The sequence below is a fragment of the Nerophis lumbriciformis genome, linkage group LG17 (genome assembly GCF_033978685.3).
Source record: "Nerophis lumbriciformis linkage group LG17, RoL_Nlum_v2.1, whole genome shotgun sequence".
Taxonomy (NCBI): Eukaryota; Metazoa; Chordata; class Actinopteri; order Syngnathiformes; family Syngnathidae; genus Nerophis; species Nerophis lumbriciformis.
Window position 1 is genome coordinate 13,230,001 of NC_084564.2, and position 17,500 is coordinate 13,247,500.

A 17,500-nucleotide genomic window follows, 5' to 3' on the forward strand; every position below is an offset into this window, starting at 1 on the left:
AAAAGGAAGATGCAGAATGCCAGACCCAAAAACACAAAAGAGTTGAAGGCCACTATCAGAGCAACCTGGGCTCTCATAACACCTGAGCAGTGCCAGAAACTCATCGACTCCATGCCACGCCGCATTAACGCAGTAATTGAGGCAAAAGGAGCTCCAACCAAGTATTGAGTATTGTACATGCTCATATTTTTCATTTTCATACTTTTCAGTTGGCCAACATTTCTAAAAATCCCTTTTTTGTATTAGCCTTAAGTAATATTCTAATTTTGTGACACACGGAATTTTGGATTTTCATTTGTTGCCACTTCAAATCATCAAAATTAAATGAAATAAACATTTGAATGCATCAGTCTGTGTGCAATGAATAAATATAATGTACAAGTTACACCTTTTGAATGCAATTACTGAAATAAATCAAGTTTTTCAAAATATTCTAATTTACTGGCTTTTACCTGTATATATATACACACATATATATATATATATATATATATATATATATATATATATATATATATATACACACACACACACACATATTTACATAAATTAGGGTATGTTTTTTAATGGGGTAAGAGGCGACTATTTCATTTTCATGTTAGCATTTAAGCTCGTGAGCTGGCGCACCGAAGTGCAGTTATCAGTCACAGTTTTTCAATAATTTTAATTCAGAACGATAATACTAACTGTCAGGAGTTTTAACATGGTCATCATAATTGTTTATTGTTACATCCCTACCTAATAATACTGATCATTTAAATATAAATGTTACACAGATTTGAACATGTTTCAGCAGGGTCACTATAACTATTACTAATTAGAGCAGACCGGAAGCAGCAGTAGGCTGTTTCACAGAAGGCAAAAAAGAAACAAGGACAAAAAAAAACAGGATTTCCTGTACAATAACAGGAGGGTTAAAATGTATGATTAAATAAATAGATTGAATACAGAAAGTTTGCTTGTCTTATTACAGTATTCTGCAGTGGACATTTGGGTTTTGCATCAAAAGGCATTTTTTTTCGAAATGTGCAACTCTGACAAAAGAAATAGAGCAAAAACAAAAGTCCACTGTCGAGCTGCTTGATTAATCGACAATCGAATCGACATTTAGATTAGTGCGATAACGTAACCGCAAGAGGCTGAGGTTTTTTTCTCTGTCGTCACCGGCATTTGAGTGACAGACACGTTCGCCAATCAGAATTGTTGAGCCTCGCATTTCTTCCTCGCCTCAAATAGGCAGAAAGAGGTCTCAGTCTGTGCATCGCTCTCAGTCATTCACAATCGTTGTCGAAGTGGGCGGAGAGCAAGAGAGACTAGCTACTCGCCAGTGAGAAGTTCCGCAAAGTAACAAAAATTAGGAGGAAGAAAATATGATTACAAAGCCAAATGTCCCGTTTCAGCTTCAAATCGGATGGGCAATACGAGCCCATCAACACGGACAAAAGAGCGGGATTGCTGTGATCATGTGATGGTGATAAACAAAAAGACAACGCCTGACCTCGTTTTTCTAACAGGGCAAAACAAATACTTTAAGATGGTCAATATTTATTAAAAATATTTTTTTGCTTACAAAAATAAGTCTTTTTTTTTGTTTGTTTATTTATTCAGGATAACAGTTATTTACTTTCCAATCACAATTTTACAGTGCAGAGAAATAAAGTTAATATAATTTTAAATATTTACTTGCATTATGATTCTATAGTATGATTACATTATAAACATAATCGTTTTTGAGGGTTATTTCTTCAGTTTAAGCGCATGATGTAGACTAACGCTCTGGAGTCGGTCTGCATTAAAGTGAATTGTTGCATATTTTTCGAATGAGTGGCACCTTGAGACAAGAATATGTTGATTAACAGTCTAAATGTGTCTTCCTTCACTCGTTATTTGCGCTGTTTTATGCATTTATATGTGTGAAATTTAAAAATCGCAAATCAAATCATAAGTTTGGAGAAAAAAATAAAAAATATGTTTTTGTGTTTGTTTATTTAGGATAGTTATTTACTTTCCAATTATGATTTTACAGTGCAGAGAAATAAAGTTAATTTTATTATTCGTTTTAAATGCTTACTTGCATTATTATTATATACTATGATTACATTATAAAAATGATAATTTTTGAGGGTTATTTCTTCAGTTTAAGCGCATGACGTGGACTAAAGCGCTGGAGTTTGTCTGCATTAAAGTAAATTGTTGCATATTTTTCAAATGAGTGGCACTTTGAGACAAGAATATGTTGATTAACAGTCTAAATGTGTCTTCCTTCACTCGTTATTTGCGCTGTTTTATGCATTTATATGTGTGAAATTTAAAAATCGCAAAACAAACCACAAGTTTGGAGGAAAAAATAAAAAATATGTTTTTGTGTTTATTTAGTTATTTACTTTCCAATTATGATTTTACAGTGCAGAGAAATAAAGTTAATTTTATTTTTCGTTTTAAATGTTCACTTGCATTATTATTCTATAGTATGATTACATTATAAACACTATAGTTTTTAAAGATTATTTCTTCAGTTTAAGCGCATGATGTAGACTAACGCTCTAGAGTCTGTCTGCATTAAAGTGAATTGTTGCATATTTTTCAAATGAGTGGCATCTTGAGACAATAATATGTTGATTAACAGTCTAAAAGTAACATGTCTTTCTTCACTCGTTATTTGCGCAGGTGATGGACGGCTGGCAGCGCTTCATAGCAGCAGTCGACCTCCAGGGGCCCACATCCCCCCCTTTTGTCGTGATTAAATGCAACATGTTTATGTGTGCATGGCATGGAGTTTTTTTTCCCCACTACAGACTAGTCCCCCTTAGGAGCCCAGTCTAGATTGCATTTTTTTTACTCATCTTCTTCCCCAGCGTTTTACCTTTTTCCCACCTTTTACGGGGCGCCTCGTGGCGACCCATCAGCGTTCCTTTTCTCTAACCCTGTACACTGTTTGTTTGTCTAATCTTGAACGGGTTTGAGCTGAAAACATAGTTTTGTTGTACTTGTGCAATGACAATAAAGAACATAAAGATAAAGGTATGCATTTATGAGTGAAATTAAAAAATCGCAAATCAAATCATTAATTTGGAGTAAAAAATACTATTAGCAGCTCGTGCAAGGCCGTCAAAAGACGAGCAGCTTTTAGGTTGAGCTTGAAGGACCTCGTGGTTTGATGGATACCTCGGTCTAAGTTTCATCCCCAGAGCCTCTCAGGGCCTAGACCCACAGCGGTAATGCTATCTCAGGAACGAGGAGGTGGTGGGGGTGGAGGGGTGGACCCAGTCCCCTTAGTATGTTGATGCTCTCACGTGCAATAAAGCCTCAGAAAGAGGAGCCTTCAATAACTCAACGCGGGCTGTCCCATTTGGAGGAGAGCGTGTAAATAACAGCCTTCATGCACAAGGAGGCCGAGAGCGCGCAGCTGGAGAGGACTTTGGGGCTGCGAGGTAGCACGGAGCGACGGTCCACCTTCTCCTGTCTGCGCCCACAAAGAGGCACCAAGTAATGGCTTCCTCATGGCCTCAAGACTGATGGGCTGACAGAAGGTATGTTAAATATCTCACTGCTACATCGGGGCTATGACCTCGCTCCAAACAAGAAGGCTCGGAGGTAATCAGTCACCCACGCGCTCGGAACTTTTTGCATAAACACAAAGATAAGATGAGCAGTGGTAGCAGAGTTGGACAAAGATTATTTTTTTTGGTCACTCACCTGGGAACAAAGCAGCATGACAAGCTCCACGACGGACGTGCTGGACTTCATGCACACCAGACCTGGAGGGAAAAACACGATTAGTTAACTTGCGTCACACACAACCTCCCCTAGTAAACCGAGTGAGGCGATTTCTTAGTTTGACTAGCAGCACTGCTTCACTTCTTTTTACACTTGCGTGACAAGTCAGACGCAGATTTGTCCTTGAAGTTAAAACACGTGTTTTGTTTCTACGTCTTTATAGCTGTGGTTAACTTCTTTTTACACTTGTGTGACAAGTAAGCAGGCTAAAATGCTCCCCAAGTTGTATTGATACATTTCTGTCTTACCCACATAGTCTATAAAAATGAATTGCCCTCGCGTCATAAAGCGACTTTTTCCACATTTTGTTATGTTACTGCCATTTTGTCCTTAAAATTCTGTACACAATACCCCATAATGTGAAAACATTTATTTATTTATTTTTTTATTTAGTCTAAAATTAATGTGCTTTGCTCAATACTTTGTAGATGCACCTTTGGCAGCAATTACAGCTTTAAATATTTTTGAATACGATGCCACAAGCTATCTTTGGGCAGTTTTTTTGGTTTTCATCCAGTATGTCTCTGTACATTGCGGACTTGAGGCCGTAATTGCTGCCAACGGTCCATCTACAAAGTATTGAGCAAAGGATGCACATACCCTAGGGCTTGTGATTTTTAGTTTTTAAATACATTTGTAAAATTTGTGTAGAATTTTGAGGACAAAATACATTTATTCCATTTTGGTATACGGCTGTAACATAACACAATTTGGAAAAAGTGAAGCGCTTTAGGTTAAAAGTAAAAGCCACGTAAATAGGACCGCCCACAAAACGATGCATCCTGAAAGCAGCTTGAAGATGGTCTGTAAAACATAATCTATGCAACATTTTGACCAAATAACCACCATTACATGTTATGTAGACCAGTGGTTTCCAACCACCGGATCAATTGGTACCGGGCCGAAAAGAAATTAAATTTAAAAAAAATTAAAAAAATTAATTAAATCAACATAAAGAAAACATAAGATACATAATATAGTGCACCAACCCAAAAAACTTCCCTCCCCCATTTACACTCATTCACACTCATTCACACAAAAGGGTTGTTTCTTTCTGTTATTAATATTTCTGGTTCCTACATTATATATCAATATAGATCAATACAATCTGCAGGAATACAGTCCGTAAGCACACATGATTGTATTTTTTATGACAAAAATAAATAAATAAATAAATTAAATAAATTTTTTTTTTTTTTAAATACAAATAAAAAATACCAAGAACAAATACCCAGAACCCTTTTTGGCACTAACTCTTCTGGGACGCTACAAAATATACACACACACACACACACACACACGCACCTTGTAGCGTCCCGGAAGAGTTAGTGCTGCAAAGGGTTTGTTATTATTATTTGGTATTTGTTCTGTTGTGTTTATGTTGTGTTACGGTGCGGATGTCCTCCCGAAATGTGTTTGTCATTCTTGTTTGGTGTGGGTTCACAGTGTGGCGTATATTTCTAACAGTGTTAAAGTTGTTTATACGGCCACCCTCAGTGTAACCTGTATCGCTGTTGATCAAGTATGCGTTGCATTCACTTGTGTGTGCGTGCAGAAGCCGTACATTTTACGTGACTAGGCCAGCACTCGGACTGGCTGAAAAGCGGACGTGACGTTTTTCGGGAGGGGCACTGAAATTTGGGAATTAGCGGTGAATGCGGTGTTACCGCGGCACTGCCGCTGTATATAATTGACGGGCCAGCTCTAGTGTTAATTTGATATTGCCTCAAGGGCCAAATGAAATTACACGGGGGGCCAGAGTTTGACACCCATGTTCTAAGGAATTTATCACAATCTTTGGCAAGCTAGGTAATGTTTGCTGTGGTCTGGAACAACATGGCACACAGACAACTATCTGAAATGCAGTCAATATTACATACAGACAATATGTCATGAGACATGCAAAATTTAATTATATACAAAAGGATAAAAGTAAAGGATATTAAATGAGCTCAAATATACCTACAAACGAGGCGTAATGATGCAATATGTACATACAGCTAGCCTAAATTGCATGTTAGCATTGACTAGCTTGCAGTAATGCAGTGACCTACTATGCCTGATTAGCACTAAACACAAGTCAATAACATCAACATTCACGCACAGCATAAAATGTTTGGTGGACAAAATGAGACAAAGGAGTGGGAGATTTGACATGTAAACAAACTGTTGCGCCACAGTCCACACTATGGTGAGTTCATGAACCGCCAAAATTAGTAGGACAAAACGATGTTCACCAAATACTCTCATCAGTGAAGCATGCACACAAACATATTAAACAGTGGACGTACTTACAATTGGGAAGGTTTGTGTCATGTTTGTCCTCAAACAAAAAAACATACTAAAAAAAAAAAGAAAAAATGTTTTCCCCCTATCTTTTTCCATTTCCAATCCTTTTTTAAAAATGCTCCAAGGAGCCACTCAAGTGGCACTAAAGAGCCACATGCGGGTTGCTGACCCCCGATTTAGGACATTTGTGAGATTTCGAGTAACAAAATGTCAATTCAAATAAAAAAAAAAGTCTAAGGATTAATAAGGGTAAATGACTATGGAACCACAAAAAAAGCACTTCAGCCTTTGCTTGTGCGTATCAAATTGTGATTATCGTTCACACATTGGAAAATTATAACCGTGATTAAAATAGCAACACACACACACACTTTTTAGACACCTGCATAGAGGCAGGCAACATTGTAATGAGAGCAGGGCGAGGTGTGAAAAGCTAATTTGCAGAAAGAACGTCTGTTTTCATCCACAACTGTGCTGCCATTTACTCGGCAGAGTTCAAAGTGAAGTCATTAATGCTGAGAAAAGAGGCTGAGAGGAGAAGACGTACACTGAGTGACAGGCTGTCAATCATAAAAAAACAATATTATGGGCTGTAATGTCTTCATTGTGTGCTGCAATGTCCACGAAGGCCAAATAGATCCATGTCAATATTGCAAGAGTGAATAAATGCAGCCCACGCTGCAAAAACTGATATCTAAGTAAAATTAAATATCTCAAATAAGGGTGATATTTGCTTATTTTCTGTCTGATAAGATAATTCTTCTCACTAAGCAGATTTTATGTTAGAGTGTTTTACTTGTTTTAAGGGTTTTGGTCCTAAATGATCTCAGTAAGATATTACAGCTTGTTGCTGAGATTTGATGACCTATATTGAGTAAAACATGCTTGAAACTAGAATATCAACTGTTGCAAATCTGTCTCATCAACACTCACAAGTATAAAACTACTTTTTTAAAGTAATCATTTCTTACTTCAAGCATGAAAATAAAATCATGATGCCGAGCGCATATCATTATGTCAAGACAATGGCAATAGCATTTACTTCATTTAAGAATATTTTTAAACATATTGAGCAAAAAGGGCTTTTTTTTTCTACCAAGAAAAGTGCACTTGTTATTAGTGAGAATATACTTATTTTAAGGTATTTTTGGGTTCATTGAGGTTACCTAATTAGGGACCGCAATGTCCTTTTGGGACAGAGGACCCTTTTGTAATTGTAAGGTTTTATTATTATTATTCGGCCGCCTCTTTGAGCTGTAATTTGACCCTCTTAACATGCTTCAAAACTCACCATATTTGACACACACATCAAGACTGGCAAAAATTGCCATCTAATAAAAAAACCAAAACCCCAAAACTCAAAATTGCGCTCTAGCGCCCCCTAGGAAAAAACAGACAAAACTGCTTGTAACTTCCGGTAGGAATGTCGTAGAGACATTAAATAAAAACCTCTATGTAGGTCTGACTTAGACCTAGATTTCATTCATTGACATCCAAAATCTACAGGAAGTTGGCAATTCCCCCTTCAAAACAAAAGTTTAGTAAAAACTGTCACTTTTGCCTCTTTGAGCTGTAATTTGACCCCTTTAACATGCTTCAAAACGCACCAAACTGGACACACACATCAGGACTTGGGGCGGCATGGCGTAGTGGGTAGAGCAACCGTGCCAGAAACCTGAGGATTGCAGGTTCGCTCCCCGCCTCTTACCATCCAAATATCGCTGCCGTTGTGTCCTTGGGCGGGACACTTCACCCTTTGCCCCCGGTGCCGCTCACACCGGTGAATTGAATGATGAATGATAGGTGGTGGTTGGAGGGGCCGTTGGCGCAAATTGCAGCCACGCTTCCGTCAGTCTACCCCAGGGCAGCTGTGGCTATGAAAGTAGCTTACCACCACCAGGTGTGAATGAATGATGGGTTCTACATGTAAAGCGACTTTGGGTACTTAGAAAAGCGCTTTTATAAATCCCAGGTATTATTAGGACTGGCAAAAATTGCTATCTAATAAAAAAAAAACAATCCCAAAACTCAAAATTGCGCTCTAGCGCCCCCTAGGAAGAAAACACTGACAGAACTGCTCCTAGGAAGAAAACTCAGACAAACTGCCTGTAACTTCCAATAGGAATGTCTTAGAGACATGAAACAAAAACTTTTATGTAGGTCTCACTTAGACCTACATTTCATATATTGACAACCCAAAGCAAAAATCAACAGGAAGTTTGCAATTCCCCCTTCAAAACAAAAGTTTTGTAAAAACCGGTCACTTTTTTTCAAAAATTATCTCCTCTGAGCGCGTTTGTCGTGTCGGCTTCAAACTAGCACAGGAGAGAGATTGAACCCTTCTGATTAAAAGTTGACCAAAGAGTTTTAATTACTGCTCCGGTTTGGATTTTATGTGCCGTCAAAGTCGGTCCCGTCCATCGCTGCTTGCAGCTTAAATTTTTTGACTTGTTTTGGAAAGTCTTGACAAGCTGAATTTTCTTGTTCTATTGGCAGATAATTTTGCTTAGTTCAAACAAAATACCCCTAATTTTTGTATTTTTTTTTTCTTGCTTTTGAACACTGACTTTTTGATGTGCATATGAAAAATTATCTCCTCTGAGCGCGTTTGTCGTGTCGGCTTCAAACTAGCACAGGAGAGAGATTGAACCCTTCTGATTAAAAGTTGACCAAAGAGTTTTAATTACTGCTCCGGTTTGGATTTTATGTGCCGTCAAAGTCGGTCCCGTCCATCGCTGCTTGCAGCTTTAATTTTACTTGTTTTGGAAAGTCTTGACAAGCTGAATTTTCTTGTTCTATTGGCAGATAAGTTTACTTAGTTCAAGCAAAATGCCCCTAATTTTTGTATTTTTTTTTTTCTTGTTTTTGAACACTGACTTTTTGATGTGCATATGATGAAATGCGCTCGTTTAGATGTCCTCTTGTATGCTAAAGGAGCATACAAAGTAAAGGAAGGAAGTGACCCTTCCCTTGTACAGGGGGGCCGCCATGGCCGACCTCTTGTTACAGCGCTGACACGCCGCCACATAAGTCAGTCCGCTGTGACGCGGGAGTCAGGTGGCCAGCTGACCCCGGCCTCGCGCTGGTGGACAAACTAAATGCCTTCTATTTTAAACACGGCCTGCCAGTCCTTTCCTGTAAACGGCGCCGGGGTGAATGTGGCATTGTGGGGGCTGACGTGCCACGTAGGGGGACGGCGCGCAGGCAGGCGGCGGCCGTCACAACAGCGGCAGTGTTCGGGGGGGAAAGGCCTAAAGCTGCGGGCTCCGAGCTCAGGGTGCACTCAGCGTAATTGCAGCCGAGACCGCACGTCTGCAGCGGGGGAGGCAAGGGAAGTGAGGGGCGAGGGTGGGGTAAAAAAGGGCACAAGGGGCACGAGGGGGGGCTCGACCCCGGGTAATCTTAGGAGTGATGGATGGCTGGTAATTACAGCTAAATGGAGCGCCTTTGCACTGCACAGTATTTGGACTGTGTGCTACGCAGGAGCCTGCAAGAGACGGAAGTCAGGAGTTTGGCAAACACCGCGACTGGTAAAGATTAGCAGCGATTAGACAAATATTTGCCATTCCACGTGCGGTCGCACATCTCGGAAGTAGAGAAGGTAGCACCTTGTTGATGACGCGGGGGAGGCGGGGCGTACTGACAACCCGCGTGCTCCGCTCTCCAGTTTGTCAGCTTGGTCAGTTTGCTGACAGATTTGAGTGAAAGGCCAACACACATTTTCACACTTGTCAAAGCTCTGCTACACGACTCCTCCTCACTCCCCAACCATGAGCCTCAGCAACAGTTGGCAACACGATTTGCAAAAATACTCGATTTTACCTTTTATGGATTAACAAAATTCAACTCAGGGACAACATTACCACATACTTGCCAACCCTCCCGGATTTTCCGGGAGACTCCCGAAATTCAGCGCCTCTCCCGAAAACCTCCCGGGACAAATTTTCTCCCGAAAATCTCCCGAAATTCAGGCGGAGCTGGAGGTCACGCCCCCTCCAGCTCCATGCGGACCTGAGTCCGCTTTCCCACAATATAAAGAACGTCTACAGTAAAGCAGTCCGTCTGCCGTAAACAGCAATGTTGTGACACTCTTAAACAGGACAATACTGCCATCTAGTGCATTTGATGAAAGCACTTTTGTGCGTGCCACACAGCAATGTATCATCAGAGAGGGTGTTCAGCATGGTTAGAAAGATAGTGACAGAGAATAGAACAAGGATGGACAATTCAACCCTTAACTCAACAATGAGTAGATGAGTGTTATGTGTGTGTATATGTGTAAATAAATGAACACTGAAATTCAAGTATTTATTTTATATATATATATATATATATATATATATATATATATATATAGCTAGAATTCACTGAAAGTCAATTATTTATTATATATATATATATATATATATATATATATATATATATATATATATATATATATATATATATATATATATTCATCCATCCATCCATATACTACCGCTAATTCCCTTCGGGGTCGCGGGGATATATATATATATATATATATATATATATATATGAAATACTTGACTTGGTGAATTCTAGCTGTAAATATACTCCTCCCCTCTTAACCACGCCCCCAACCACGCCCCCGCACCCACCCCCCACCCCCCACCTCCCGAAATTGGAGGTCTCAAGGTTGGCAAGTATGCATTACCAGACAATTTATCCTGCAGGAAGTAGAAATTCTCAATTTTTGAAATAAAATTGTGTAAAAGTAGGGATGGCTACATTTCACATATAAATTGATAGGATACTTGGTCATTGATACTGGTACTCAACGGTACCAATTATTCGTACTTGTGTGGTTTTAAATGTGTTGATTTTTTTGAAAAAATAAATACACATGTATATACAGTATACATGTATTCACTTGTGTGTGTGAAAAGCCGTAGATATTATGCAATTGGGCCGACACGCAAAGGCAGTGCCTTTAAGGTTTATTGGCACTCTGTACTTCTCCTGTACTCTGTGTATCACTCCGTACAGCGGCGTTTTAAAAAGTCTTAAATTTTACTTTTTGAAACCGATACCGATAATTTCCGATATTACATTTAAAAGCATTTATCGGCCGATAATATCGGCAGTCCGATATTACCGGACATCCATCCATCCATCCATCCATCTTCTTCCGCTTATCCGAGGTCGGGTCGCGGGGGCAGCAGCCTAAGCAGGGAAGCCCAGACTTCCCTCTCCCCAGCCACTTCGTACAGCTCTTCCTGTGGGACCCCGAGGCGTTCCCAGGCCAGCCGGGAGACATAGTCTTCCCAACGTGTCCTGGGTCTTCCCCGCGGCCTCCTACCGGTCGGACGTGCCCTAAACACCTCCCTAGGGAGGCGTTCGGGTGGCATCCTGACCAGATGCCCAAACCACCTCATCTGGCTCCTCTCGATGTGGAAGAGCAGCGGCTTTACTTTGCGCTCCTCCCGGATGGCAGAGCTTCTCACCCTATCTCTAAGGGAGAGCCCCGCCACCCGGCGGAGGAAACTCATTTCGGCCGCTTGTACCCGTGATCTTGTCCTTTCGGTCATAACCCAAAGCTCATGACCATAGGTGAGGATGGGAACGTAGATCGACCGGTAAATTGAGAGCTTTGCCTTCCGGCTCAGCTCCTTCTTCACCACAACGGATCGATATAGCGTCCGCATTACTGAAGACGCCGCACCGATCCGCCTGTCGATCTCACGATCCACTCTTCCCTCACTCGTGAACAAGACTCCGAGGTACTTGAACTCCTCCACTTGGGGCAAGATCTCCTCCCCAACCCGGAGATGGCACTCCACCCTTTTCCGGGCGAGAACCATGGATTCGGACTTGGAGGTGCTGATTCTCATCCCAGTCGCTTCACACTCAGCTGCGAACCGATCCAGTGAGAGCTGAAGATCCTGGCCAGATGAAGCCATCAGGACCACATCATCTGCAAAAAGCAGAGACCTAATCCTGCAGCCACCAAACCAGATCCCCTCAACGCCTTGACTGCGCCTAGAAATTCTGTCCATAAAAGTTATGAACAGAATCGGTGACAAAGGGCAGCCTTGGCGGAGTCCAACCCTCCCTGGAAACGTGTCCGACTTACTACCGGCAATGCGGACCAAGCTCTGGCACTGATCATACAGGGAGCGGACTGCCACAATCAGACAGTCCGATACCCCATACTCTCTGAGCACTCCCCACAGGAGTGCTCAGAGAGTATGGGACATCTCTAGAGCTAACTGTTTTAATGACATTCAGACTTTACTTCAATCAATAACGGAGCAGCATCTCCTCATCCAGAAACAACAACAACAGGAAATGTGTCCCGTGAAAAACTGTCCGACCGGAACTCTAATAACTAAATTTCCTTGGGTGAGTAATGTAAACTCACAACACCGGTATGTTTTAGCGCTTTCATGGCGAGTTTACTCACATATATAAGTAAGAACTTTACACTACTTTATATTAGAAATGGCAACAGCAGAGGATGAATGTCCCATAACAAGAAAATAGAGAAAAATAAGAAGCTAATCGACTCGCGGACCAGCACAATGTTTCAGGATTTATGCAGATCCCAAATACAGATCAGCAGGTACCAAGGGTAAGAAAAGTTTATTTTGCATAATATTGCGAAACAAACCGCCAGATAATATATCTTACCCAATACACCAGTGACGTGCGGTGAGGTTCATGACTGGTGAGGCACTGACTTCATCACAGTCAGATTTACAAACATATGAACCCTAAAGAGTATCTTATTCACCATTTGATTGGCAGCAGTTAACGGGTTATGTTTAAAAGCTCATACCAGCATTCTTCCCTGCTTGGCACTCAGCATCAAGGGTTGGAATTGGGGGTTAAAATCACCAAAAATTATTCCCGGGCGCGGCGCCGCTGCTGCCCACTGCTCCCCTCACCTCCCAGGGGGTGATCAAGGGGATGGGTCAAATGTAGAGGACACATTTCACCACACCTAGTGTGTGTGTGACAATCATTGCTACTTTAACTTAACTTTAACTTTACACATACAAACTGTAGCACACAAAAAAGGACATTTAATTAAAAAACGTTATTATGGTCTTACCTTTACTTATAAGTGCGGGAACAGTGGTGTTCGTGTTGGAGGAGTTGTGAATGAATGAAATATGAAATCCGTGCTGCAGTCTGCAGGTGTACCTAATGTTGTGTCCCTGCAGTCATTCACGTACGGCTCCTCTGGCGCGAGCATTGTTGGTTTTGCACTTTTTGGCTTCTTGTTAAGTTTTTTTGGGTGGATTCGGTCTTGCACGTGGAGGGTTTAGGTGTGGCTTTGGTTGGTGTGGCGCTCCCGTCGGGAGTGCATTAACCGGCACCAGGAGGCGGGATTACTGCGAGCATCAGCCAGTGCGTCTTCGCAGCAGTTTTATGATTGCTCAGCACAATAAATATGTTACACACATACAGTTGTTGACAAAATACACTGTACATTAAATACCTCAGCTAACTAAACTATGGAAATGTATAATATAATTCATATAGCAATACGGTCTCACTGCACAGCAGGCCAGCAGTTAGCCGAGTCATTGCGCAATCCATGTTGAGGCACTGAGTGACGTGCCTCAACTGGCTGCTGATCACCGCACAGTCTCTTCTCAGTATTTGAACGGCAAATGTGAAAATTCAGCGATTTTGAATAAAAATAATCTAAAACTGGTGAAGTTAAATGGAAAATAACTTTATAGTATAATCACTGAATACATATAACAATTTAATGACCGCACGTCACTGCAATACACACACCATAATAATACTTGTATGTTTAATGCGCCGACAATCCATCAAGCGGTGCAGCTTCATAGCTTACTAAAGTCGTAGTAAAACATTTTGATAGATTTTTGAGCGCCGTGTGTAATGTTCTATATTTTCAATGGAACATATAAAATGTTGGTGTTGTGTACTTGAGACATATTGCAATCATAGTGCAGTCTACACTTATTTATGACAATAAAAGGAATTGATTGATTGATTTCTTATGTTTGACTGCCATCTACTGGTCACACTTATCATTACACCATGTACCAAATAAAATAGCTTCGAAGTGAGTAAGCTCAACCAAACTTATTCCTTACATCAGGCGCATCGGGTTATAAGGCGAACCGTCGAGTTTTGAGAAAAAATAATTATTTTAAGTGCGCCTTATAGTCTGGAAAATACGGTACTATAATACGGCGCCTTTAAACTATGCATGCAGCTGCCTAATAATAAACAGAGGAAAATTAAATGAATCAAAGTCTTACTTGCCAGAGTGAGGTAACGCATGCATTTAAAACACATGAAACTAATATGTTCCAAAGAAGTGGGTCAAGTGGCATCAAACCCTCTCATTTTTAGTCCACATTCATCCACCGCACAAACCGCTGGAGCTAATATTGGTTTAACTTCTTGTTAAAAGATCTCATTTTGGCAGCGATCAGAGATGGGGTTATTATTTATGCGTCTCGTCGGGGAGCCTGGAGGCCGCACACACACACACACACACACACACACACACACACACACACACACACACACACACACACACACACACACACACACACACACACACACACACACACACACACACACACACACACACAGGTTATCATTTTGGAATGGGGACCAAGTTTTTGATCATCACTTTCTACAGGTTGTGGAGGCATAAAAAAATGAGGTAAAATGTCCACTGCCCAGTTAGCTCATACACGTCTTTAAATCTCTGGATTGATGAAGTAATGTGCTGATCATTCTTACTGGGGACCCTGGGAAAAAAAAGAGTTAATATGGTTCATGGGGACCAAATTTAAATAATTTTGCATAATTCACACACATTTGTACGTGACTACTGAGGATTATTTAAAAAAAAAAAAAAAAAAAAAAAATTAAATATCTCATGATCCTCAGAATACAGCACTACAGCTGTCCTCTTATAGGAAGTTTCACCACTTAAACGTACCAGCTACAGCCCGATGAGGGGGCTGCTGTGCAAATGTCGCACACTCAAACTAACCAGTAAACATGTTTTATGGGCCATAGTTTAAAAATCCCTTAGGCATCTTCAGAATGGATCTGACTATCATTTAAAAAGGTTTTCCTTTAGGGGACCTGTTATTTTGTCCCCATACCGTCAGAGGTCCCCTAAAGCTGACTGTGTAAACAGAGCGATGTCCCCATTAAGTAAGCATTGCCAGAACACACACACACACACACACACACACACACACACATATACATATACATACATACATAATACATACATATATATATATATATATATATATATACACACATATATATATATAGGACACGTTGGGAAGACTATGTCTCCTGGCTGGCCTGGGAACACCTCGGGATCCCCCGTGAAGAGCTGGACAAAGTGGCTGGGGAGAGGAAAGTCTGGGCTTCCCTGCTTAGGCTGCTGCCCCTGCGACCCGATCTCGGATAAGCGGAAGAAGATGGATGGATATATATATATATATATATATATATATAACTTTTTTTTTTTTACCAATTGGCACACCGTTTAAGCACCAGTAATGTTGGTTACTTGCTATGTTCTAATACACTTCTGTTTTTTAGACTGCAATAATGCTCAATTAAGGTCACTTATTATGCATGTCTAGCTTGTGTGCTATTGCATGCTTAGGTGTTTTTAATGAATACTTGGGCGTACTATGCTGCTGTATTTTATTGTTGGTCATTATGGTGGTACTTGAAGAGACCTTTTTTCTTGGAAGTGTATGTGTATATATATATATATATATATATATATATATATATATATATATATATATATATATATGTATTCATATATATGTGTATATATACTATATACACACACACACACACACGTACACACATATATATGTATATATAAACAAATATAATTTTTTTCCCACCAATTGAGACACCGTTTAAGCACCAGTAATGTTGGTTACTGAATATGTTCCAATACACTTCTGTTTTTTTTAGACTGCGATAATGCTCAATTAAAGTCACTTATTATGCATGTCTAGCTTGTGTGCTATCGCATGCTTAGGTGTTTTTAATGAATACTTGGGCGTACTATGCTACAGTATTTTATTGTTGGTCCTTATGGTGGTACTTGGAGACATTTTTTCTTGGAAGTGTATGTATGTATGTATGTATATATATATATATATATATGTATATATATACACACATATTCATATATATGTATATGTATATATATATATATATATATATATATATATATATATATATATATATATATATATATATATATATATATATATATATTCATATATATGTATATATATATGTATTCATATGTATGTGTATATATACTATGTATATACACACACACGTACACACATATATGTATCCATCCATTTTCTACCGCTTATTCCCTTCAGGGTATATATAAATAAATATACTTTTTTTCCCACCAATTTGGACACCGTTTAAGCACCAGTAATGTTGGTTACTGATGTTCCAATACACTTCTGGTTTTTTAGACTGCAATAATGCTCAATTAAGGTCACTTATTATGCATGTCTAGCGTGTGCTATTGCATGCTTAGATGTTTTTAATAAATACTTGGGCGTACTATGCTACTGTATTTTATTGTTGGTCATAATGCTGGTATTTGAAGAGACCTTTTTTCTTGGTGGTGTATGTATTCATATATGTGTATATTCCTATATATGTGTATATATATATATATGTGTGTATATATATATATGCGTGTATATATATATATATATATATATATATATATATATATATATATATATATACACACACACACACATTATATATGTATATATACTTTTTTTTACACCAATTGGCACGCCGTTTAAGCACCAGTAATGTTGGTTACTGGCTATGTTCTAATAGACTTCTGTTTTTTGTTTTTTGTGTGCTATTGCATGCTTAGGTGTTTTTAATGAATACTTGGGCGTACTATGCTAGTGTATTTTATTATTGGTCATTATGCTGGTACTTGAAGAGACCTTTTTTCTTGGAAGTGGTGATTGGTGAAAAAAGTTTGGGGACCCCCCTATTAGAGACCATACATGTGTCAGCATAGTAGAGTAAAACAAGTATTCGCTGTGTACCTTCGATCAGCAGCTCCTGTCCGTGGCTGCCCAGCAGGGTGCGTGACAGAAAGGGTGCAAAGTCCACAAAGATCTCCCTCAGCAGCGGTGCCACCTTCTCCAAAGCCCTCTCCAGCTTTGACGTGATACTGCAGCAGAGAAACCACAATATAATATCCAGCAAATGCTTTTGTGTGGACCCTTCACACACCCATGCAGAGGTGAGTGACACATTTTAGACGAGACAAAACCAAAACGAGATGTCCAAACCAGTACAGTTCAATGCAGCTACGCATAAGGGAGCGTTTATGTTGCTAAAAAAACTAAAAATCATGTGTATGCAC

The 17,500-nt window shown here is 39.8% G+C and overlaps 1 protein-coding gene across 4 annotated transcripts in view; it reads right to left on the minus strand.

Annotated features, from left to right (window-relative positions):
- The window catches only part of LOC133614516 (neurobeachin-like), a 726,573-nt gene that overhangs the window by 397,354 nt on the left and 311,719 nt on the right, over positions 1 to 17,500 (minus strand). For all 4 annotated transcript variants that reach the window (XM_061972518.1, XM_061972517.1, XM_061972519.1 and 1 more), the window contains 2 exons: positions 17,178 to 17,305; positions 3,697 to 3,758 (listed from right to left, as the gene is read on the minus strand). In XM_061972518.1, the coding sequence (XP_061828502.1) occupies positions 3,697 to 3,758; positions 17,178 to 17,305 (190 nt within the window). The remainder of the gene's footprint in view (positions 1 to 3,696; positions 3,759 to 17,177; positions 17,306 to 17,500) is intronic.